Raw genomic sequence first — 24286 nt, forward strand, 5'->3', positions numbered from 1 at the left:
TCGTGGGCCGTCGGGGTCGTCTGCCCTGCAGTCCAGTCAGATCTCGTCCTTGATTCGCACGTTTTCCCTCGTTGTTCGTCTTGGCTTCCTCCTGTGTGAATAGTGCAACCTTGGAAGCAAAGCAGAACAGTGAGCAAGAGAAGTACAATAGAATTTCTGTGAGTGTTAGCCCGAGCCCTCGGAGGTATGATTTGCGTCGTCTGCATTGAATCCGATGAAAAAGAAACTTCTTGTTTTTCCCGAAGAGCCCTGCTGGAATGTGACTTTTGCGGCAAATGTTGAGAAGATGAGTGAGAAATAGGGAATCTCCACGGACTCCCTCTTTGAAAGGTTTCCAGGCTCCAAAACACTTCTCAGCAGTGTATAATTTGTCAGGGTGGAATTAGTCGATCACAGTGATTTACGTTGCAGCTCTTGGGAAGTAGAAAACACCCGCGCTGCCTCTTTGGTGAAAGTTAAAGCCGTGTTGTCTTTTTTTGCGACTGTAATCCGTATAAAGGCTTTTTATACTTTTCCCACAGTGTAAAAGTGTTTATGTGGGTGTGTGTGTGTGTGTGTGTGTGTGTGTGTATGCTAAGCACATAACACTTGTAGTACACAAGAAAATGAAAGGTGTAAACGCACCGCCAGCGTATTAAAGGACACATTGTGATCCAGATTGTCAAATTGTCTTGCGACAAGGCGGTGGGTGGAGATATAGAAGCGCTGTGGTCGTCTTTGTTTTTTTTTATTTTTCTTAAAAAAAGGAACAGAGGAAGTGAACAACGCAACAGTTTCCATCAAGCAGCAAACTGCTGTCCAAAGAAGGATCTTGAAGTTGACGTAGATGTCGGACATAGCTGAGGGCGCAGCCACGGACGCTGTCCTCGCCGCTCGCTGGGTCGAGCTCAACCGACCAGCGTCCAAATAGGAAAGAAAACTTTTTTTTTTCCAATTGGTCCATGAACCAATCAGCTTCCTCCAGTGATACAGAGGCTTGGAGATGTGACTGCAGACTCTAGTTACGCTTTGCTTCAAGCTCGGGCGTCTTGTTCAGACTGCCAGCCAAAATCAGATTTTTAGCCCATCCAGATTGAAACCAGTTGGCTCTTTTGTAGTCTGAACGGTCACAAATCACATGAAATCGGATTTTTGCAAAACGCATTGAAACCACTTTCGGGAGGTACTTTCAAATGGCATTTGGACGGATGCGTCTCAGTGTGAACAGCTCCAAACACAGCAATGGGTTTTGACTGTATGCAAGACCCAATGCAGCCAGAGCAGAGAGCGCCATTCCAGGTGCGGAGCTGTAACGTAATGAAGCAGACAGAAGAAGTAGAAAACGGCAGTCCCTGGACAGAGGAGGAAACTCATTGGCTCATCAGTGTGTGGGGAGACGGCTCCATTCAAGCCAAGCTCCCTGGCATGGATCGCAACAAGTGGATTTTTTTTGCCGCTGTGTTTTTGCTTCCGCTCTGATGTCGTTGCTACAGCAACCTGTCAGATGGGTCAATAATGTGACCCAGTCTGAACAGAGCCACATCCCATTTGGACACTCGCTAAAAACAGTGTGGACAGTCAGCCCTAAAAATTTTTCGGATTTGAGAAGGAATCTGATCTGAATCAGATTCGCCTGCAGTCTGAACACAGCCCAAGAGCCTTTGCCTCGGCCTGATTTGATTTGATTGCGTTGATCGAACGGAACAAACGGACCGATCGCCTCACAGGTCTCGAGCTCTCTCAGCTAGATGGGTTCTGTCGCCTCTTCACCAGGTGAACTAGCAGGATTTGTCCTCTGCGGGAGTTAGCGCTGTGGCTTTTTCCAGCAGCGAGGACGCAGGTTCGATTCCCGTATCGTTTCATTTCTGCGGGGTTTCCCCCAAAGCGTGACTCAAATGTTCTCAGGTTGCAACGAAATGCAAACGTTGAAAAATTCAAGCCTCCAAACATTTTCCCAGCAGCAGCGAGTAGCTGCTGAATAAGACTCCCTGTCTGTTACATAACGAGGAGTCTCGGCTAGGCTAGGAGAGGCAGGCTCTTCCTTCCCCCACACCGCTCCTGGACAGAGGCTTCAGAGAGCGCCATAAAAACGTCTCCCGGGAGGAAATATGACCAAATTAGCAGGACATGCCGGGGTCCCGCGAGTGAAATGTAGTGAAACGTGAGTCACGCGGGCTGAAGGTGCCTCGTCTGCTACCGGCTTCCCCCTCGCCGGACCGACCAGCCAGCCGCATAAGTAAGTCTTTGCGCGTGTTCCTGCGTCTCCTTCTTTTCCTTTTCCCTTTCCTTTTAAAGATTTGGCTTCGCGCAAGACTAATTAGTCGTGGCAGCACAAGCGGCTGTCCGAGGAGTGGCGCGGCGCTCGTGCTGCTCGCACACACACGGAGCAGCGAGGACGTCTCGCACTTTCTCCGGGATCTTCCCCCCCGCCCCCCCCCTCCCCTCCCCTGCACACTCTCTCACTCTCACACTCACACACTTCTCGTGTGCCTTCTTGTGCTGTACTGCTGTACAGTGGACTTCTTCTTTCCGCGGCCCCCCCGCTCCCCCATCCCCATTCTTCTCCCTGACCCCCCCTCCCTCCCCTCCACCCCACGCTCACCACTGGCTATGGAAATGAACTCCACGCTATGGATATGAGGGTGAAGATGAGGTTCGCAGCAGATTTCCAGTCCCGCTTTTTTTTTTTCTTTTTTTTTTTTTTGCAAGACAGCCTCCTGGCAGGCTGCCAACATTTTGCAAGTCCTCTCTAGCCAACCAGAATTCCTGTCGGCAATCACCTGACCCCGAATTCCCAGACAAAGAAATGTTCATGCTTTCTTCCCCCCACCTCCTCTCTCTCTCTCTCTCTCTCTCTCTCTCTCTCTCTCTCTCTCTCCCTCTCCCTCCCTCTCTCTCTCTCTCTCCTACGCCGAGAGCAGTGCTTGGGGGTTGGAAGGGGAAAGTAGGGGAGGGAAGGGAAGGGAAAAAAAAAAAAAAAGCCGGAGACCCATGCTGGATTATGAGGGTTGCTGCTGGTGCGTATGGGTATGTGCACTGCGTTGTTTGTTTGATAACACAGAGAGGAGGGGGGGGTGCGGTGGTGGTGGTAGTGGGGGGTGCGGATGGGATAGCGTGCATGTTTGATTAGCCTGCTTTACGGCGAAGGAGGAGGAAGGGGCGGAGGAGGAGGAGGGGAAGAATCTTGCTGACTCCAGGTGTTTTTCTTCACCAGAGTTTTTTCGTCGTGCAAACCGTCGGCTCCGCCGCGCTTTTAAAGGGAAGGCGTCTCTTTAAAAAGAGGAAGAGTGTTTTTTTCTTTCTGTTTTTTGGCCCGGTTTCAGTCGGAGGGCGAGGGTGGTGGTGGGGGGGGGGGGGGGGGGGGGGGGGCGGCGGTGGGTAAAAGGTGCATGCGTGAAAAGAGACGTTTTGCCCCCCCCTTCCCCACTGGGTGTAAATGCGCTGAGAGTATTTCCTGTTTGAGTCGCGGCGTCTCACTGCAGGGTCAGAGGTATTCAGCGGCGCGGGGCTGTGCGGAGGGGGTGTGGGTGGTGCAAATGCTCGGCTGTGTTTGCCGCTAGTCAGGCTGTGAAAGAAAAGTTGTTGCCTTCAGAACCCTTTTTTTGGCCTCCGCTATGCAACAACAACAGCAGCAACACAAAAAAGCCCGAGGTGGACCGGAACACCTTGAGGAGACCTGACGGCTCCTTCCAGAAGGAGTCCACTTGTAGTTTGCCGCCGACTCCGATTATGTATTCATGGGCCGACTCTGTAATATTCCTAATTATCTCTTAAAAGGACGAAGTGCAATGAGAACCAGATGGCTTATTTTGGTGTAGGACATGCCCCCCCCCCCCCCCCCCCACCCTCCTCCTCCCCCTTTTCCTCCAAGGCTACTCATGAAATACTCGCTAAATAAATTCTGCAGCCGCTCGGGCCGCTGACGGTGCATGTGCAGGCAGCGTCGACTCGGGTCGGAGCAGCATTTTGCAACTGTGGCTGCAACCCGATAGAGCGCCTGTTGTTGCTCGGTGAAAGTTCTTATAATTATTGTTGCTTTTATTATTATCACTGCTACTTTTTCCCTCTCCCGTTGCCGGTCGTCCTCTCGGGCCTCTGCAGCCGAGACATATCTGACTGTGTTACCCACTCGGACAATTACACAGAGCGCCCCCCGCTGTGTCTCGCCTGCCTGTTGCGCATGAGAGACGACTGCATTCAAAGGTCAAACTCTTTTGTGCTGCTTCAAAGGCTCTGCTGTCACGTTGCGTGAGGAAGCCGTGCTCACCGGTGGCTCATTTGATCCGGCGTCTACCTCCGAGCTGAGCTCGCGCGGGTCGGCGCTTCGGCGACCGCGTCCGGTTGCTGGTTGTCGTCGCGACTTTGCTTCCTGTTTTTTTTTTTTTTTTTTTTTTTTTGTGTGCTTTTGTTTTTTTGCAGCTGGCAGTCCAGTAGGTGGGTGGCTTGGGGAGGGGGAGGGGGGAGGCATCCCTGTGCAATTGTTTCTTCAGATTCTGCAAGGAAAGATGCTAGGTTTCAGCTTCCTGCTGAAACTGATGCCGTGTTGAAAATGTTTGGAAGGAGACAAACCTGGGGGAGGTTGCCCTGTTGTACCTGTACACTTTGTGACGTCACAAAGGGCCAGTTTATTTTCCAAAACTGTGGCTTTGTAGCACGCGCTTTGTTAAAAAGTGGGCAAAAGCAGTGAAGCGACGACTTTACTTCAGGGGCTCGTTGACGAGATGAAAACACTGTAGTTACATTGTAGTTGCGGAAGCATTTGCAGAGGTTAATTTTGCACAACACGAGACTCCTTTTAATAGCTGCTTGTAAAATAGCTGGTGCACAGACTTGTGCTGCTCCTTTGACTCAGAGACTCACCCCGCGACCTCCACCGTCCTCGGCGCGGCCGCTTGTTGTCTTATAAATAACCGGTGTTACGGCGGGAACCCGACCCCGCTGTCAACAAGTGCAGCGCCAGATTAGATACTCAAAGTATCAGGTGCAACCCCCCCCCCCCCCCCCTCCTACCCCTAGAGTCCAATAAAGCCTCTTTCCCTTTTTTTTCTCCTTTCACTCCCCCTCACCCTCCTCCTTGCCCACCTCCCAGTGCACTCTGTCACCCCTCGGGCCCTCCGGGTGTCACGCTGCTGCACAGACCCCTGAGTCAGATTATCCCTCTTTGTGCGTCTACCTGTTAGCTGCCACGCCACCAGCGGCGTCGCTCTTTCTCCCAGGCGTCGTCGCGTTCTGCTCCGGCCCTCGTCTGAACTTTATTTACTCTGATGATGTTTTTACGCACGTCGACAAAGCCCGCCTTGTCACTGCACCGTTTGGCCACTGCACAGCGGTGGCGGCGAGTATGTGTGGTGGCGTTTCAGAGCTGTCAGCCGCGTGCAAATGATAAAGAGCGCATTGTGTCTCCACTACCTCCCCTCCTCTTTCTTTTTCTTTTTTTTTTCCTCTTTTTTTTTTTTCTCCCCCCACCCCTCTCTGTTTCCCCCTTTAGACTCGGCGGGCCTGTCTTGCTGTTGGAGCTGCACGCACACACACACACACACACACACACACACACACACACACACACACACACACACACTGTGAGGCCCCCAGAAGGGGACATTTACAACTGGGAAGAGGTCCAGAGACAAATATCTGCTTCTTATAGCCACTGTACTCGCTCTCCTTCCCCCCACTGGCGTTTTCAGGCGTCGCGTTTTCATTGGTTCCTAGAAGGAGAAGAAGAAGAAGAAGAAGAAGGAAGCCTGTCGGAGAGGTGGGGGGTGGGTTCAGTTTGACCCTCAGCACTTTGCACTGTGTCTCTTGCATTGCAGCTTTATGGCTGCCTTGGCCCACTTTTTTTTTTTTTTTACTCCTGCACCGGTGTGACACACACGTGTTGTCTTCCTTCCTCTTCTTGCAAGGGAGGCGTTGCTTTGCTTTTTGTCCGTTTGGAGAATTACTGTTTGTAACAAGAAAAAAAGAAAAGAAAAAAAACTTTTTTTTTTTCTTTTTTTTTTTAGGGTGCTCTCAGCCATCTGGAGACACACATCCGGGCAGCTCGTGTGGCTGTAGAAGTGTGCTTACACTGGAGCCGACGGGTCTCACACATATGGCCGCAGGGCTTTGAAGCATCCATCCAGCGCTACAGTACAGATATTTATAAACCGCCAGAGCCGGAGCCTCTTGATTGAGGAGCACGTGTTTCTACTCTCTTTACGCTCTGGGTTAAAAAAAGAAAAAGAAAGTAAAAAGAAAAAAAAAAAAAATCTCCTCCCCATGACGCGGAGGCACCACCCCCCCTTAAAGGCGCTATTGTTTACGAGTCACGCTGGGGACTGCGCTTTTTTAGACTGCGCTCTCTTCCCACACACTCCATCCACCTCTGGACATTTACAGTGTGTTGTGTGAGAACTTGAGTCCGAGAAAGAGCGCACAGCTGCACTGATGTGGAGCCTATAGTATCACCAACACATATGTTTACATATGGGACTCCAGATACACAGCAGCCCCACCACCACCACCCCGCGTGTGTGTTTCAAGAAATAAAGGAAGGGGCGGAGACGGTGCACATGTGCGTGCACGCAGGAAAGCATTTGTGTGCGCGAGAGAGCAAGACAGAGGGAGAGAGAGGGAGACATCAGAACGAGTGCAGCTGTTGGGGATTTCTATTTTTTTTTTTTTTCTTTCTGTTGCTTGCGAGAGGCTTCAGTCCCGGCGGCGTCTCGTCCTATCTGATCGACGCGCAGCGACTCCGTGTCAGGTACCACAAACCCGGTGAACTTCCTGCCGCGGCCCCGAGACGCCAGAGAGTTTGAGCGCTCGGCGCTGCAGATGAATGGGGCCTGACAGCGGGAGATAAAGCCGTGTTTACAAAGGCCGGCAGGCTCCTCCAGTCACGAGCTGGCGTGCGCAAATAAATGTCTGCCAAAGATCAGTCCTCGCGCGGGGCTGTTTTCTGTTGTAATGCGAGTTTATTTTAAAGGGCTGCTGCGCCGCGGCCACTTGTGATGGATGTCTGCGCACAAACTCTCAAGGTGCGCCCGAAAATTGCTGTTCCATGACTGCACTTGAGCACCAACACCTCATCGGGCCGTGCTGTTTTTTTTTGCTGTGTGTTTGTTTTGTTTTTTTCCACTAAGCTAAGCTAACGCTAGCTGCCTCATGTCGCAAACATGAACAACTTGTCAGACTCGGACCACACACCTTGGACTGAAGAACGTCGGACGGCGGGGAGAGAGTGCCAGCCGAACACAGCTAGTTGGAGAAGTTGCTGACTCTGACTCGCACTTCCGTGGTTTGGTTGGCGAAATATTGGGACGTAGTTCACTGAGGATGTGAGGTGTGAGAAGTGCTTCGTTTTCAGGCCGCTTAGAGTGAGCGAGAGAACGACTCCACCGAGGCGACCCAGGCGATCCCGCGACCTGCAACGCAATTCTAATATGTTTTTGCTGATTGATAGGCACCTTCCTTGCTGAGGTAACTGCTCACCGGGCCGTCGTGATGGTCCGTGCACCTGGTCGGCGGATCGACCTCCTCCGCGCGTAATATCAAGTTCACTCCTGTTTACGCTACAGGCGAGGCTGCAGTAAATCAGGCCCAAAGTGTTTAGTGCGCAAGTATGCGATTTGGGATGCCCCACCTCTCTTTCCCTTGTCCGGAACTATGATTTTGAGGCACGAGGGGAGACTGTGCAGGTTTACCTTCACATCCAGGAGGCCGCCTGCAAGGAGAGAGAGAGAGAGCGATCCGTCAAGTAGAACTGAATAATAAATAAATAATGAATACGGCTTCACTTCAGTTCGGGTCTCACACATCGTTCCATGCTTTGGCCCCGTGAATCTTGGACTTTGTTGCAGGAGCGTAAAACCTGAGCCGTTTGGCCTTCGTTTGGACCGTGGACCCAACCTAAACAATCCGTCCATCAGCGGTGACTGATGATCCAGGAGTAGATGAGGTGTTCCTTGGTTTGTCTCAACACTGCTCTCGCTCTAATCCCACTGCAGGGTCACTTTCAGGTCCACATGTTCAACCAAGGTGCTGTCAGAGCAGGTTCAGGGACCATGAGTCCGAAACGATGAGCAGTTTGTGATACTTTACATACAATCTCGGTCTTTGTCTCGGGAGTTGTTCTCCCAGTAGAGTCTCATCTGTCGTCACGTTTTGCTTTTGTTTGTTTGCTGTCAAGAACGGTTGTTATATTTTTCTCTTTGATTGCTTGTAAAAAATATTCCGTCTCCTCCTCCGTCCAATCATGACGCGCCGTTTTCACTTGAAGTCAACTGGTCACGTGACCCCGTACGTCACGTCCGCTGACGTGTAAATGCAAAAAAAGTGTTTTCCATTACACTTGCGATATACTTCTATGTCGATACGTCGGAAAAACCACTTTGTGAGAGCGTGAAAACCTTTTAGCCATATTGGAGAGGTTTTTCGAAATGTAGGCGTTTCCATTACCAGTGGTTTATATTAGTTATACTTAGTTATTATTGAGTTATATTTAGATATTTAGTTTTTGTGCAATTCTAGGGGTAAAGGAAACGCAGCTACTGCCTTTTATTGTCTGTACCTCAACACAAGGTTCTTCCATGTTCATCTTTTAATCAATGCTTGATGGCGATTGGGAACATTTTATTAAACGTTTTGCGCCAGATACTTGGTCACGGCTAAATGCTTAAATACTCCCCCCCCCGAAGGCCTTGTTTTTCTTTTTCCTTTCTCTCTTCTCTTCCTTTGTTATCACTCACCCAACTCCCCTGACTAACTCTCTTTCTTTATGCTGTTTTACAAGTAGTTTGGTTGTGTCACCCCGTTAAGTTTTATCTCTTCATCGTTTCAGTCGTAGCTTTTATTCATCTTACATTAATTATCTGGTGAGATTAACCAGATAATTGACGGTCTTAACAAACACTTGTCTTATGCTTTTGTGCCAGACGTCTTCTACCTCCTATTGCGGGTTTTTTTCTCCCGCACTTACTCATTCGCAACATAAAATTTTATGACACTTTTGTGGATAGACGTGTGAAACCAGCCCCTGCAGCTCCTCCTGCGCGCCTCCCCTGAAGAGCTCCATCCTCTCGTTTCAGGCAGAGAAAAAGGCCAAACTGACGTCAGCTATGAAAACCATGAACGATCTGGAGGACCACAAACGGGAGAGCCAGCGAGAGGAGCTTTCAATAATCAAACACCCGTCGCCTTCCAAGCAGCAGCAGCAGCAGCAGCAACAGCAGCAGCAGCTGCTGCCGCCGACTCAGCCGCACACTCAGCCACAACAGCCTCAGTATCAACAGCAATCACAGCAGCAGCAGCCTCATCAGCAACCTCCTGCTCCGCCACCGCCGCCACCACCTCAGCAGCAGCAGCCACAGCAGCAGCAGCAGCAGCAGCCTACTGACCCCGCCTCCCCCACCGTGGCCACGACACCCGAACCCGTCGCCATCGCGGGCGGAGACAAGACGTCCCCCAAAACTGCTGACACCGAGCCCGAGTACGAGGTTGGTGATGGTCGTTCAGGCACTCAGACATCGTTGGTATATTTCACTCTGGTGTCGTTGCCACCGAGCTGGTTACGGCTCAGAGGTCTAGTGGTAGAGTGTTGTGACAGTCGGTGACCAGGAGGTTCCCTTCGGCTACAAGATTTTGTGCTCTGCCCCAGCAGCTGGACGGTCGTGGTTTTGGCATCGGCGAGCTGGTTTGGGGGAAGCTGCGAGGGTTCTCGTGGTGGCCAGGCCGCATCGTGTCCTGGTGGATGACGGGACGGAGCCGAGCCGCCGAGGGAACCAGATGGGTCATGTGGTTTGGAGACGGAAAGTTCTCCGTGGTGAGTGGATGAGGCCGGCGGTAACGTCGCTGTCAGGTGGTCATTTTTCACACCAGATACTGAACTCGTTTACCGCAAGCTGGTTTAGCCCCAACTAAGTTCTTTGCCAATCCAAATAGAACGAGACTGGTTGGCTTTTCCCTCAGCGTTCATGTTTTTTGTTAATTTTACACTTTCTTTGTCTTCATTCACAGGTCTGCGTCGAGAAACTTTTGCCTTTAAGTTCTTTCAACAATGCCTTTCACCAACCAACTTACAATAAGCAGCCCATGTACAAGAAAGCCATCTATGAGGTGCTACAGGTGAGTAAATCGGCCCGTTAAATCGAGGTACACGCCCTCCTTTTTAAACATTATTAGAATAGCCCACAAATTAAGGTAAATTTGTGTGTTTCATTTAAAAATCCAGAATTTTGTCAATAAAACCATAAACGACTGCATAAACGTTATGTCATTAACAGTGTTTTTTATTATCTAAAACTAAAGATAGAAACAACGACAAACGCTCTTCAGCTCAAAGTAGAATTTATTTTATGGCTGTTTACATAAAATTGTCTCGCTTAACTGGAAAAGTGAATTGCAGCTTTTAACAACTTCAAAATACGTTTAATCCTAAATAACTTTTACGCAGCTGACCCAAGGCTTCTTTTAAATAGTTTTATAAACCTAAAACAATACAACGGAGGCCAACGTTTGTGCTTAAAGTGTTTACGAGGCCCCGTTTCATGCTAAGTTGGGTTTCTGCGCCTTTGCAGTGTTGAATTACAGTAATGGAGCCGTTTATGGGTGATGTGTAACAGCCATGGATGTCCTTTTACAGCACTGGTAAACGTTGTTTATGTGTCCATAGGCGGCTAGCAGCCGGGCAGGCAAAGCCTTCATGTCCTGCCCTGAGAGCGATGAAACAGAAACCTCAAAATCAGTGGAACTTCTCAACAAGCAGATGATCGACTGGGCAATGACAGGATTCCAACCCACTGGACCCAAGGCCTTGGAGCCACCAGAGGGTGAGGACCTAGAATCTGAGCCACTGTGTCCCATTTTCAGTTGGTCTTTAAACGTATCGGGCTCTAAAAGCAGTTAGCCTGCTTTGCGTAGCAACAAACGTTAGGACTCGAGTGCTGCATAAAATCCCCAGAAGACGATGAACAGGGAGTGATTGTGAGCCAAACTGCTGCTAAAGAGACTAGCGTGGCTGCAGATGTAGTATTAGTTTTCTGGTCTGTATTTAAGGCTTTGTCAAATTCGAAGAGGAACGCGCTGAAGTATAAAAGGATTTCCTCTGTTTTTCTCCTTACTACCAACTGACCTTGGCAAAAGTTCAACTCCCATAATCGTTGTTTCCCAACCTGTGGCTAACACATTAACTCGCCTCAGGGTGGAGACGTTCATCTCATGTCACATTTTGGCACCAACAGACAAACCTCCAACTGTAGCAATCTGGCTGAACTTGCGGGAACAAATTGAATTTGCTCTGATTGAATGTGACATCCAGTTTGAGTTCAAGTTCAACTTTTTTGTTTTGTTTTGTTTTGTTTTGTTTTTTTGCAATGTGCTTTGCACCCCAGAGGAGCGCAACCCTTACAAGGAGGTTTACCCTGAGATGTGGGTGGAACCCGAAGCTGCTGCCTACACCCCTCCCCCTGCCAAAAAGCCTCGCAAAAGCACAGCAGAGAAGCCGAAGGTCAAAGATATCATCGACGAGAGGACACGAGGTAAAGTCCCTTCTGTATTGCCTCCAATTGGCGCCGTGAGCTCTGGAGTCCCCTCTCATGAGGGGGAGATCAGGGCAGTGAGTGGTGGGAGATGGTGAGTGGGAATGGAAGGACCATTAGAGAGAAGATTAAGTCGCTACGGATGAGCGACTGGCCCTGTTCCAGACTGTAGTTGACCATTTACCCTGTGTTAGTGGATTGTATGCGCACTGCTTTCACATAAAATCTGCGCAGAACCTCAGGGGTCAGTTCTCTGCCTTTTGTGGTTCTTGTTGTTTATTTTTGGCCAAGTTGGGTCATTTGTTTCTTTTTTTTTTAGGGGGATGGGGTTAGTAGTATTCTAAAATATATTCAGAATATAAATATTCATCAATCCAGTTGTTCATGTTGTAGTTTCTTTGTAATTTCCTCTTTTCAAAAGGTATGTTTAGCAAATTCATTTTAAAGAAAGAATGCAACAGATGAGGTTTAAATGTGTAATTTAAAAAAATTTGCCTTTTGTTTTCAGAGCGACTTATCCATGAAGTGAGAGAGAAGACCCGCAGCATAGAAGGTGAGCGGCGTTTCCTCCGCTGTTCCCCTCACTGCTCAGTGCACTGTTTTTGGGCTGCGTGACTCTATGTGGAGCCACACTCTCAGTCTGCACACTTTGCCATTGTAGTCGACAAGAAAAGCGGTTGTCGAGATGAAACGATAACGTGCCGTTGATCCTCCGCTGCTCCACCGGCTCCCCCGCCATCGGTTCCCTCTGAGCACACGATCGCGCAGATCGTTAAATTCCCGTCTGACTCGGCGCAGCGTGTGCGCTTCTCTCCCTCCCCTGCGTCCCTCTGCCTCAACCCTGACACTCGTCGTTTCTGTCTGCAGACATCTGTATCTCCTGCGGAAGCCTGAACGTGAGCCTGGAGCACCCACTGTTTGCCGGAGGGATGTGCCAGAGTTGCAAGGTACGCTGGCATTGACGTTTGGGCCACTAATAAGCCTCCTGAATCCCCACGAAGCATCGCTGGTGCTGCAGTTCATCCCCGCCTATCCATCTTGCCAACCTCTAACTCAGAGCGTTTTTCAGTTGGTCCGTGGAAACCAATGAGTTTCCTTTAAGTTCTGGAAAAAAATAAAAGCCCCAGAAGAAGATGAGGAAGATAAACAGGAAGTGACTGTGAGCCTTGCTCCTTCTCCTGCTAAAGATGCTAGCCTGGATGTTGCACTCGTGGCTTTTTTTCCAACAAAAATGTTTAAATGTGTCGCATTAAGAAGAACGAAAAAATGTCTTGGAAGAATTTGATCTGTGCAAACCGTATCTTCTCCTCATCACGTAAACTCTTTCCTGCCCTGCGGGTACTATTAAAACACTAAACTACACTAAAGCTTTGTGGGGGACACGAGCAACTGACGTCAGCCCTTTGCAGCCAACAAGAAAAGCCTCTCTGCACTTTGCCTCGGCTCTTTGCAAGATGGATCTCATTCTCTCCGTTGTCTCTAAGTCTAAAGCCTTTCGCTTCTCTTGACCGATTCCTTCGCTCTCCTCCTCTGCAGAACTGCTTCCTGGAGTGCGCGTACCAGTACGACGACGACGGCTACCAGTCCTACTGCACCATCTGCTGCGGCGGGCGCGAGGTGCTCATGTGCGGGAACAACAACTGTTGCAGGTGAGACTCAACCTTCAGCGTGACGTGAATGATTATAGGAAGAGGCAAAAATCAGCCGCACGTTGCACACGCGCACGGCGTTGTGCAAATAGCGGGAGAGCTGAACTGACTGCTGGTGGCAGTGATTATCCCGCCGGGCGCCGTTAGGCTGAAGGCGCAGCGCGGTGACGTGATTAAAAGCAATTAAGAGGACTGAAAGACATGGCAGCCGATATATTTTTGCATGATGTCAGGGGTTTATAGTAGCAGATACAGTAACCAGAGACGGTCGGTGGAATCAAACTTACGTGGAATGAAAATAAGCGCCGCTGGTGGTTGAGTTGACTGTGGAATTAAAGTCGTTTTCTTGAGCGGCGCTCAAAACGGCTCATTATGTACGTTTAAATAACTAATGAACCGAAAAAACAGCCCAGTGGGATTCCATACTGAAGCAAAGCAGCCAATCAGAGAGGCCCAGGCTCTCCGCGACCGCGCGCCGACTCCTGACTGCTCGCCATTGTAACACACCCCAGCAGCTAGGCGGTGATATCGCAGGTCACATCGGCCTCCTGATCTCTAATAATGTCTTTTACGACGTCCGCGGCGGAAACGGACGGCCGTAAATCAGAGAGGGAACACAGATCGACCTTTGTCGGCTGCTGGTTTTTGCCCACCGTGCAAATAATGGACTGCTGTGTTGGCACGACGTCATTCTGATGATATTTTTAATGGGACACACACGCGCACGCGCACACACACACCCACAGCACCCTCAGACCTCGCTTTGAACCGTCGCTCCGGCCTTGTGGACCACACAGAGCCTCGGCCCGTTTGTGGTGGGTGGGGCTAGTGGAGGCCGCGGCTTCATATCGGAGCACAGCGTTAAAAGAAAAGAACCTTATGCTGTCAAATAGAGATTAAGTGTTGTTGTAGTTGGATCCCCGCCAAGATAAAATGCTCCTTCACCACAACGAGGCGCTTAATAACAAGAAGGAAAACAAGGAAACGTTTATTTAAGTTATTTTTTATTTTTTCCTGCTGGTATGTCCTGTGTGCACAATGCTCGGGGAATCTAACTGTGTCGTGCAGCCCGCTGCCCTTCCTTCCAAGGACAAAGCCGCCCCAGTGAGTAAATGGGACGATTCCGCCGCAGCGGCATCAGTGCGGCTGGCTGATGGATTTTTAATCGGTTTTGGATGACATTGGAGCTCTCTGGGTGCCACAAAGAGCCGAGATATATATCCGGCATTCAGGGCGCTCAGAAAACGTGTTATATCAAATCCATCGCATCCTTTGCCTCCTCTTCCTCCTTTGCCTCCGGGCTCGACTGACAAAAAGAGGCTGCGAGACGTTTTCTCTTGCTTGGCCTCAAAGATCACCCTTGTTTTTTTTTTCCCCTTGTGCGTGCAGGTGCTTCTGCGTGGAGTGCGTGGACCTTCTGGTGGGCCAGGGAGCGGCGCACGCCGCCATCAAGGAGGACCCGTGGAACTGCTACATGTGCAGCCAGAAGGGGGCGTTCGGCCTGCTGGGCCGGCGCAGCGACTGGCCCTGCCGCCTGCAGCACTTCTTCGCAAAGAACCACGATCAAGATTTTGTGAGTCTTGTCTGGGTTTTTTTTTACTACGAAGATACTTTTTTTTTTGTCACCGTTGTTCGACCTAATTTTCCTCCTGCTCTTTTTTTCTTGCATCTTTTCTGGTGTGTTGCCACCTTTTAAGGAAGCGACAAAGGTTTACCCGCCCGTCATGGCGGAGAAGAGGAAGCCCATCCGTGTCCTGTCGCTGTTTGACGGCATCGCAACAGGTCAGATGAGAAACACCGATCAAATAATTCAAACCTTTTTCCTGCTTTCTTTTTCCTTTCTTTTTCGACAGCTGCAGCTATCGATTGTCGTTGTAATGAATGACTCAGGCAGTTATTTCTTCAATTTTAGTCAACAATTATTCGCACAGTAAAAAGCATTTTGAAGTTGTGAAAATGTGGACGAGACTGAAACGTCTGAAAACAGCAAACAACGGGCCCTTTATTCCAAAAGCAGTTAAAACGATATCCATCCTGGCGTTGCGTGCGTCACAATAAATGTGTGTATATAGGCAGTGAACTTATGGAAACAAAGCTTTGATTCAAGAAAATTGTCATCAAATAAATGTAAATCGATTTGAATCCATCATCCCAGCAACAACAGTTTCTTCTTCTTCTTCTTCTTCTTCTTCTTCTTCTTCTTCTTCTTTTTAAAATTGTTTTTCATAAATCTTATGTAAATAAATTGTCCAGCAGCTCCATTTCTATTTCCATATTTCCATTTCACCAACATCTCTGTGCTGCGTTGCGTTGACCTCTGACCTCCGACCTGCTCCTGCGCAGGCCTGCTGGTGCTGAAGGAGCTGGGCATCGAGGTGGATCGCTACGTGGCCTCCGAGGTGTGCGAGGACTCCATCACCGTGGGCCTCGTCCGGCATCAGGGTCGCATCATGTATGTGGGTGACGTGAGGAACGTCACGCGCAAACACGTGAGTGGAATCTCTCGGCGGCATTCCCAAACCGGCGAGGTGGAGGAGCGACTTGGTGCTGGGCAGTTTAAACCTCACTAACCGTTCGTGGAGGTCACAAGAATTCAGAGATGTCGCTGAGCTCGAAGTATTTCTCCTTCAACCCTCTCAAAAATCATTTCTGGTCGTTTTCTTAAAACTTTATCTCTGAGCCGGGCCTCCGGAGGAGCAGCATGATTAATTTAACAGCTCAGCGGTCTGATGGGGGAGCGTTTGGCCACAAGACTGGGACGTCGTGGGTGTGATTCAAACCAAAGCCTATAAAAATTCTCCCCATCGGGGGGGACTTGGACTTGTGGGAGGGAAACAGCATTTTTACTCCTCTGTTTATGACTCTCTGCAACGACAGGACAGAGGTGCAGGTTGTCAGCGGCGGTGAATTTTACATAGACGTGTAAACTGGGGAGGGTGAAAAGTCTTTTTGTAGTTTTTTCCTTTCAGTAACATCTGCTTGTAAAGTCTTTTCATTTTTAGTAGCCTCAATATATATCACGATATATATTGATATCTGCATTAGAACACAATTTCATGCATCCATCCATCCGTCCATTTTCAATATCCGCTTCTTCCTGAGCTCAGGGTCACGGGGTTCTGCTGGAGCCTCTCCCAGCCGTCATAGGGCGAAGGCAGGGTGCATGTTTTTGGACTCAGACAGGAATCCAGAGAACCCAGACAGAACCCGCGCCGACACAGGCAGAACATGCAAACTCCACTCAGAATGGTTCGGATTCGAACCCACGACTTTCTTGCTGCCAGGCGGCAGCGCTAACCACTGTGCCACCGTGTCTCATGCAAGCTAAAAAGAAAAAGAAAAATATCCTTTGTGTCTGTCAGACTCCTTCAACGCCGACTGCCTCTTTCAACGGCCTTTTTATTGCTCAACGCCACTCTTTATCTCAACGCAGATACACGAGTGGGGACCTTTCGACCTCGTCATCGGCGGGAGCCCCTGCAACGACCTCTCCATCGTCAACCCCGCCAGGAAAGGCCTCTTCGGTGGGCTCAGCTCTCGCACCTTCCGACGCCCCGTCCAATACCTGTTGCCGTGCCGCTGTTTAATGACCCTCTCTGTCCTGCAGAGGGCACCGGTCGCCTCTTCTTCGAGTTCTACCGGCTGCTCCACGAGGCCCGGCCCAAGGAGGGCGAAGAGCGGCCTTTCTTCTGGCTCTTTGAGAACGTGGTGGCCATGGGCGTCAGCGATAAGAGGGACATATCTCGCTTCTTAGAGGTCAGCCTCTTTCCAGCCCCTTTATCTGTTCCTGAAGGTGATAATACGACTATCGGTGACCGGCCTCAGCCGCCAGCGCAGGTTGCAGCGGCGGCCGCGCACACACGCACCCAAGTGACAGTGTTATTGGATCGTGGAGGCCCCCTTGTGGCACTGTCGGGGGCGGGGCAGGGGACGTAGCGCGAGACGGAGCAGACGGTCGGAGAGAACGTGACAACTAGCGGGGCCAAGTCGTCATAATGTGTTGTTGGCAAAGTCAGTGCAACGGCAAAACATGGCGGGGAGCAGAAAACGAATGAGGGCTGAGAGAGAAACCAAAAAAAGCAAACGGGAAGCAGCTAACGCTTAGCAACGCTAACTGCTCAGGAAGGTGGAGGGGAAAAAACATTTATGCGTCTTCCAACTGTCTGCAGGTGCCCAAGTTGTAGCAAAAGCCAATCAGATGGTCAGATTAGACAGCAGGGAGGAGCTGCTCTTGATCTTGATCTTCTCTCTGATCTCTTTCCTCTGCATCTGACCGGTCGGCTTCTGTCCTCTCCCTGCAGTGCAACCCGGTGATGATCGACGCCAAGGAAGTGTCGGCCGCCCACCGTGCCCGCTACTTCTGGGGTAACCTTCCTGGCATGAACAGGTTGGTCTGCGAATGGTGAGGGAAGCTGCGGCCTGAGCAACCGCAGGCTCTAGAGTAGACGGAATAGACTTAGTTTGTTTGTTTGGGTTTTTTTTTTTTCTTCTTTGTTTCTAAATTGATTTTCTAATTCTTAGATAATAAAGAACAGAAATTCAACTTTTTAAAAACGCTTCTAGGGAGATTCTATTGATTCACCTATTTCCCCAGATGTCATCCAGTCATCAAGCCCCTCCCTCCAAACACGGTGTATCCAATCAAGCAAGCAAAATGACACTTTTGTTTCATACTAATGGGATCGTTTGACTCCTCAGGCCTCTGTCTGCGATGTGCAATGACAGGCTGGACCTCCAGGGCTGCTTAGAACACGGCCGCACAGCCAAGGTAGGCCCGTCTGCGAGTGCCACACGTCCGTACTGCTGCGGCCGCCTGCTGCTTTTCTCACTGAGGAGGAACCATGTTTCTCCCGCCCCTCAGTTCGACAAGGTGCGGACCATCACCACCAGGTCCAACTCCATCAAGCAGGGCAAGGACCAGCACTTCCCCGTCTTCATGAACGAGAAGGAGGACATTCTCTGGTGCACCGAGATGGAAAGGTTGGTTCGTGTGTGTGTGTGTGTGTGTGTGTGTGTGCGTGCGTGAGAGAGACTAAATGTGTCTTGTCTCAACTAAGTATGTTTTTTTTATGTGAGCCAGCATATCTAGCATCTGTTAAAAAAAAGAATAAAACATCAGAACATGTGCTGTGAAGTGGACCCAGAAGCTTCACTGTGTGTGTGTGTGTGTGTGTGTGTGTCACGGCTGCTTTGAAGAGGAGTTTGATGTGAACTTTCCACATGCCCATCATGCATGCAGTGCACTTCATGCTCTTCATGGTCTGAGGCCAGAAAAATTCCGTCAGTTTTTTTTTCTTTTAGATCCCACATGTCCCGTTTTGTTGGGCTGGTCGTTAAACTATGCATCCACTAGGGGGAACCATCCCCGTCTGCATTCACATCCACATCCCGCCTGTTTTCTCAGATTTCCCTTTCCTCCTACTCAGACTTTTAAGATGCCCGTGCACTCTCTCGCCACTAGGGGGGTGAGAGACGTCAGACGTCCGAGTTTTAGGAACCTCATATGAGGCTGAATGATGCAGAAGTGACTCAGATTTATTGGCATTCTCTTTTTAGCCGCTCTGTTCCTCTTCCTGAGCCACTTCCACTTTGCTTCTGCTTTATCTAGTGCAGTGGTTCCGCAGGACCCACATTTGTTTCCTTCTCATGAAGTCGCAACCCAAGTTCAGTGCACGCCGCTCAAATTTATTCCACAAGAATAGAGAAAGTAGCGCAACAGTACAGATTGGCTTTATCCAGTCATCATCATCATCTGAACAAAATATAATATTTAATATTAACATATATAAATAGATACATTTTAAAATCCCTTTTTTAGAAAAAGGGAACTGCCCTTGAAGCCATGACTCAATCAAAACAGCTCCGCGACCCACTTTGGCCCCACTGGCAGACGTTTCAGGACAATAAAAGCAATGACATGAATGAATAAATGAATGAATGAATGAATGAGTGAATGAAAAATTGTTTATAGTCAATAAACCAGGCACCCACAAGGGGCATGGACTGTGCAATAAAGAGGAACAGTGCAATAACTGCAGAATGTGAATGTGATGAATGTGGTCTGTGTGTTGTGTGGCGTGTGTCTTTTTTTATTATGGTGTTCAGTATCTGTTGCTTTTTAATTCATACGGATGCACCGAAAGAAGGCACTTTTGAATTTCGTCGTGCTCCTGTGTAATGACAATCAAGATTTCTGTTCTATTCTGGGTCACGACCCATCAGTTGAGAAACACCGATCCAGCGTAATTGAGTGAGGTTCGTCGTCGTCCTCATAAGGTAAAAAAAAAATATTATTAGCGTTTTTCTTTTATAACAGACACGCCACTATTTTTAGATGTTATTTTTGTACCTTACTGGTCCTGGTGATACCAGCTGATGAATACACGTCGCTCAGGGCCACCCAGGTGACAGAAGCTACCATCAGAAAAACATGTAAAGGTCCTAAAATAACATCTAAAAATAGCCATGTGTCTGTTCTAAAAGAAAAATGCTAATAATAATAACGGATCCAGCGGGAGCCAAACCGTAGAGGTTATATCGCCCCCTCTTGGCCTTCGCGTGGCACTTTTATATTTTATTGTTGATAGTCTTGTTGCTATTGGCACACAATCATTGCCACTGTTCTGTCTTATGTTTCTGTTGCTGCCGCAACAACATGAATTTTCCCCCTTGAGGGATCAGTAAAGTTTTATTCTATTCTACTCTATTCTATCTCTCCTGTCCTCCCCCTGTCCTCCGTCCTTCCTCCGCTCAGGGTCTTCGGCTTCCCGGTCCACTACACCGACGTGTCCAACATGAGCCGGCTGGCGAGGCAGCGGCTCCTGGGCCGCTCGTGGAGCGTCCCGGTCATCCGCCACCTCTTTGCACCGCTCAAAGATTACTTTGCCTGCATGTGAGCGTCCCGAGCCGCTCGCCATCGTACGTTCCGACTAGAAATGAAAGAAATGAAAAAACAAAAAAACAAAACCTTGATCCTCAAATTATACCGCCGTATAATTTGCAAGCGTTAAAAAAAAGATCGACGTAGACTTCACGTTTTTTTTTCTGTGTTCTTGTTTGTTTTTTTTGTTTTTTATTATGATTCTTATTCTATTTAATTTTGATATGTCATTTTACCTTTTTTTTTTTTTTTAGCAGTGTTATCAAGTGTTGTTTGATTTGTTTTTGTGCAAGCTATACTTGAGACTATGCTTTCTTCTCGAGACACTGACGCAGAAAAGATGGGTTCAACAAAACAACAGACGGAGATGGTGTCGCACTTGGGAAAGACCGGGAGAGAGAGAGGGAGAGGGAGAGAGAGAGTAGACGGCTTCACACGCGTCAGCTTGTCGTGAGTGCACTGTACAAACCTTGCTAGCCGTGCAAGGCCTCGCTTCCAGCTACTGAGCCTCACCGACGCGTGGAGATCAGTGTCCGGGGGGGGAGGGGCTGCGTCTCGTATCCAAAACACCAGATCACAAATACCTCTTTGTTTACAGTTTCTATACACAACTGAAGGTAAAAACGGTACTACTGTAATATGGTTACAATACCATGGTGCTCCGAGAATGATGAGAAACATCGTCGCCCATGTGGCACTCCAACTTTATGACTCTACCGAGCATTTAAAGCTGGATTTAGATACAAACGAGGAAAAAAAAAAATACAAGTGTTTTTACGTGAACTTTTTAAAGAAAAAAAAATAAACCAACCTGTGCCGTTTTGTTTTTCCTCTAACGGAAACTTGGAACTGCAAACTAGAGCATATCCTCTTTTATGCATTTTACAACTTTTATACAGTTTCTACTGGTGCTCATTGAATCTCTCGCTCAGGCTCACTACCTGGATCTGCACTAACAGAAGGTGAAGCTACGTGTCACATGGGCCACGATGGGTTTTTTGTCATGCAAAAGAAAAAAAAAAAAGTTCAGCGTCTGTGAAACTGTTTTGTGTTTTTTTTTTTTTTTTTTTTTTTTTTTTTTTCCTGACCAATGACATTATTACTGTACAACTGTTAACGCGAGCGGCCGCTGGGCGGTGGTGGGCCAACTTGTGCCCTGCGCCCAGCGTCCGTCTCTTTTAAACTGTAAGAAAAAAAAAAGAACCAATAACAACTGTCAGGCATAACAACCTCAAAGAAATGGTGCCGCTTCACAAAGCTCTTCTACCTTTTTTTATAGCGATTTTTGTGCTGTTTTATCAACCTTATAAAGCACTTTGTATATGTATACTTTCTTTTTTTTCTTGATTTTGTTTTTTGAAATATTGCTTCTGGTGAATTGATGTTTTTTTTCCCCCTTTCCTTCTTTTTTTGTTTCCACTTTTGGTTTGATGATGTGAACTGATCTACCCCTCGCGTTCTACTTTTTGTATACAGTAGGGCTGTGCCAATAGAAGTGACAGAATGGCGTCTCGGATATGTGAACCCCGCCTCCGCGCCATCCCTCACGTCCCTTGACTCGGTGTACAGTAGATGGATTGACATTCGTTTAAAATCCCTCCTTCCTCCCCGTCGCTTCTCTGCCTGACGGCGCTGAAAGCTGAACCCCCATCACCCCCCCCCCACCCCCCCCCAAAAAAAACCCACATTCAAAGAATGTCAATCGCTGTCAAGATTGTAAAATGTGAGGCAACGGTTTAAGAACTACGCTGAGAACTTTGTAAAAAAAAAAATAATAATAATGATTCTGATCCAAAATCTGGATCGGCAACTAAATTTCCTTGATTGTAGGCGGCAGTTTGTCAAAACGAAAAACTGACACGGTGCTTAACAAAAAGACGTCAGCACTCAAAGAGTTTAAAACAAAAAGACAGATGTTATCGCTTATCTATATCATATTTAAGATTTAAAAAAAAATGGAAATTTAATTTCTTAATGTAATTAATTTCGTAAGTGACCTTATTGCCATTGTTTTTTAACCCTCACAAGCGTTGGCGCCTGTGTAATTGGGCGCCAATGTAATTTCCCTCCTCGTTCCCTCTTAATGATACTCAACAACCTCCCCTTCAACATTTTTGTACAGTTTGTACATAGAGTTTTCCGGTTGCTGTTTTTAATTCTTTTTCCTTTTGTTTTTTAAGTTTGAGATGTACAAATATAATTCTTTGCTAATATATATCATCAAATTAGGGAGGAATTTAGGTCAAAAAAATGAAAAAAAAAATCAAGTGACAAATTTGATTGAAAACTCGCTTTGAGCACTAGATGTAGGGAGACGACGTGTCGACTCAGTTGTGCTGATCTTTTTTTTTTTTTGTTGTGTGTCAAGTGAATCCAGAACTTGCGTCATGTGATCTTAATTGTGACCTCTGGACAGCTTTAAGGTGAATGGTCTCCGCTGCACAGCCCTACACCGTGGTGTTTTTTTTTTTTGTTTCCCCCGATTTTAGATATGAGAATCCTTTTTTTTCTCCCTTGTTTCCTGTTTTGTAAAACTTTCAAAAAAAGAGGGATTGTAGGTGTTTCCAATGGTGCTACAAAATTTTATCTAATCCAGATAAATTATATTTGATTGGGAGAGAAAAATAAACACAATGTCTTGACAATGACTGTTTTTGAGTTCCTTGTAGTCATGGGAGAAAAAAAGAACTATTATTTCACTCATATAAATATATTAACAAAGGCATTTTAACTTTGTACTTGAAAAAAAAATAAGGACAACAAATACTGAAAGGTTTCCTATATTGTTTTAGACTAGAGATCGCTGTAGTTGGTGCTTATCTGTGGGAAAATTGTGTGAGAAAAAAATGTTAAACTTTTATCGTAGCATAATATATGCTTAATACGCATTGCTTCTTAATCCTACATTCCATGCCGTACTATTCTCCATGTCTGTTCTATGAGATGTTGTTTTAAATCTATCTCTGCTCTGCTCTTTGTTTGATTTTGATTTTGATTTTGATTTTTTTTTTTTTTTTTTGATTTTTAAATATCCGAAACAACATTTTAAAATTTTTACTGTTCAAAACAGTCAACAATGCTCAATGGGGTGATACTGTCGACGCTCTGTGTGACTTTCTCTCTGACGTAACTGCTTATGGCCTTTTCTCAAGACCAGTTCAAACAGCAAATGTAGCAGCCATTCTCCACTTGGAGCCCCTCCCATCCCAGTCCACCTACTCCCCCCACTATACTTATGTTTAGTGTCCAGAGAGAAGAATAAGGCTCCGTATGTACTTGTGCTGGAGAACACTTGAATAAATGTATTGTTTTTTGTGCAAAAAAAAAATCTGCTGTCTTCTCTGTTTTTTTTACACAATTTACCAGCCTGTCAGTCTGGTCCGCGGTTTTATGACGTCATTGTATTCTTGCTGTTTTCTACGCACGCCTTAAGGCTAACCCTTGTGGGTTTTTAACACCGAAATTGGGTAAAAACTGTGTTATTTATTTTTATTTTCTCACCCCTATTTCGCTGCTTGTGGTACAGCCCCCCGTCACCGCGGACACGCCCCAGGTCCACGGGGATTGGTTGCTAAGGCGACCGAGCCTTCACTCGGCGCTGCTGATTGGCGGGTGGCACCGTCTCAGAGTCTGGCTGGCGAGAGCCGCTTCAAATTGCCAGCAACGTGACGGAGCCTCACCGGAAAATGGTCTATTTGCATACAAAATAAAAGCACCTTGTTCGCGAGGAACAGGAGGACTCAATTTGCTGACAGATTACTTCATAAGTAGGTGATATTTATATAGTGAAGTAGGCTGAATCAGTGACTTTAACCCAGGTGTGGGCAAACGACGGCTTGGGGGCCATGTGTGGGCTGTTAGACTTCTTAATCCAGCCTCCCAAACTGAAAGAAATTATATCGATAGTAAGTAAATTAAAAAGTAGGTGTATTTTTGTTTTAAGAGTCTTTTCAATAAAGAGATTAATAACGAGGGGCTTCAAAGAAACATATTTGGTTGTTACGCTATTGTTAATTTTCAATTGACATTAAAGCACGCAAGCAAGTGTTTTCTACACATCCCTTGATATTTTTCCTCCAGTGAGGTGAGTCTTCAATCTGCTCCTGCTCCGGCCCCTCTGTCAGATTTTGTGGCCCATAGGTCAAAAGGGTTCGCCCACCCCTGCGTTAACCTGTTGGCGTCAGATACCGTTGATTTGAAATATGTTAAATGTTATCAGATATGTCAGACTGCTCATTTGCCGGTTTTCATTTGATACTACAGTT

At 47.7% G+C, this 24286-nt stretch overlaps 1 protein-coding gene across 8 annotated transcripts in view; it reads left to right on the plus strand.

The window, feature by feature from the left end:
- The window catches only part of LOC142886223 (DNA (cytosine-5)-methyltransferase 3A-like), a 42892-nt gene extending 19138 nt beyond the window's left edge, over positions 1 to 23754 (plus strand). For 3 of the 8 annotated variants that reach the window (XM_076023208.1, XM_076023213.1, XM_076023209.1), the window contains 17 exons: positions 9045 to 9452; positions 9614 to 9778; positions 9973 to 10080; positions 10628 to 10784; positions 11346 to 11492; positions 12001 to 12045; positions 12360 to 12439; positions 13029 to 13141; positions 14531 to 14714; positions 14839 to 14923; positions 15485 to 15630; positions 16575 to 16665; positions 16749 to 16897; positions 17443 to 17543; positions 17840 to 17909; positions 18003 to 18121; positions 19896 to 23754. In XM_076023208.1, coding sequence (XP_075879323.1) covers positions 9045 to 9452; positions 9614 to 9778; positions 9973 to 10080; positions 10628 to 10784; positions 11346 to 11492; positions 12001 to 12045; positions 12360 to 12439; positions 13029 to 13141; positions 14531 to 14714; positions 14839 to 14923; positions 15485 to 15630; positions 16575 to 16665; positions 16749 to 16897; positions 17443 to 17543; positions 17840 to 17909; positions 18003 to 18121; positions 19896 to 20037 — 2310 coding nt within the window. In that variant the 3' untranslated portion in view covers positions 20038 to 23754. The remainder of the gene's footprint in view (positions 1 to 9044; positions 9453 to 9613; positions 9779 to 9972; positions 10081 to 10627; positions 10785 to 11345; positions 11493 to 12000; positions 12046 to 12359; positions 12440 to 13028; positions 13142 to 14530; positions 14715 to 14838; positions 14924 to 15484; positions 15631 to 16574; positions 16666 to 16748; positions 16898 to 17442; positions 17544 to 17839; positions 17910 to 18002; positions 18122 to 19895) is intronic. The other 5 variants (XM_076023210.1, XM_076023214.1, XM_076023212.1 and 2 more) reach the window with 3 other exon arrangements.
- The last annotated feature ends 532 nt before the right edge of the window (positions 23755 to 24286 follow it).

The sequence above is a fragment of the Nelusetta ayraudi genome, unplaced genomic scaffold (genome assembly GCF_046127955.1).
Source record: "Nelusetta ayraudi isolate G7.1 ecotype Tasmania unplaced genomic scaffold, CSIRO-AGI_Nayr_v1 ptg000015l, whole genome shotgun sequence".
Lineage (NCBI taxonomy): Eukaryota > Metazoa > Chordata > Actinopteri > Tetraodontiformes > Monacanthidae > Nelusetta > Nelusetta ayraudi.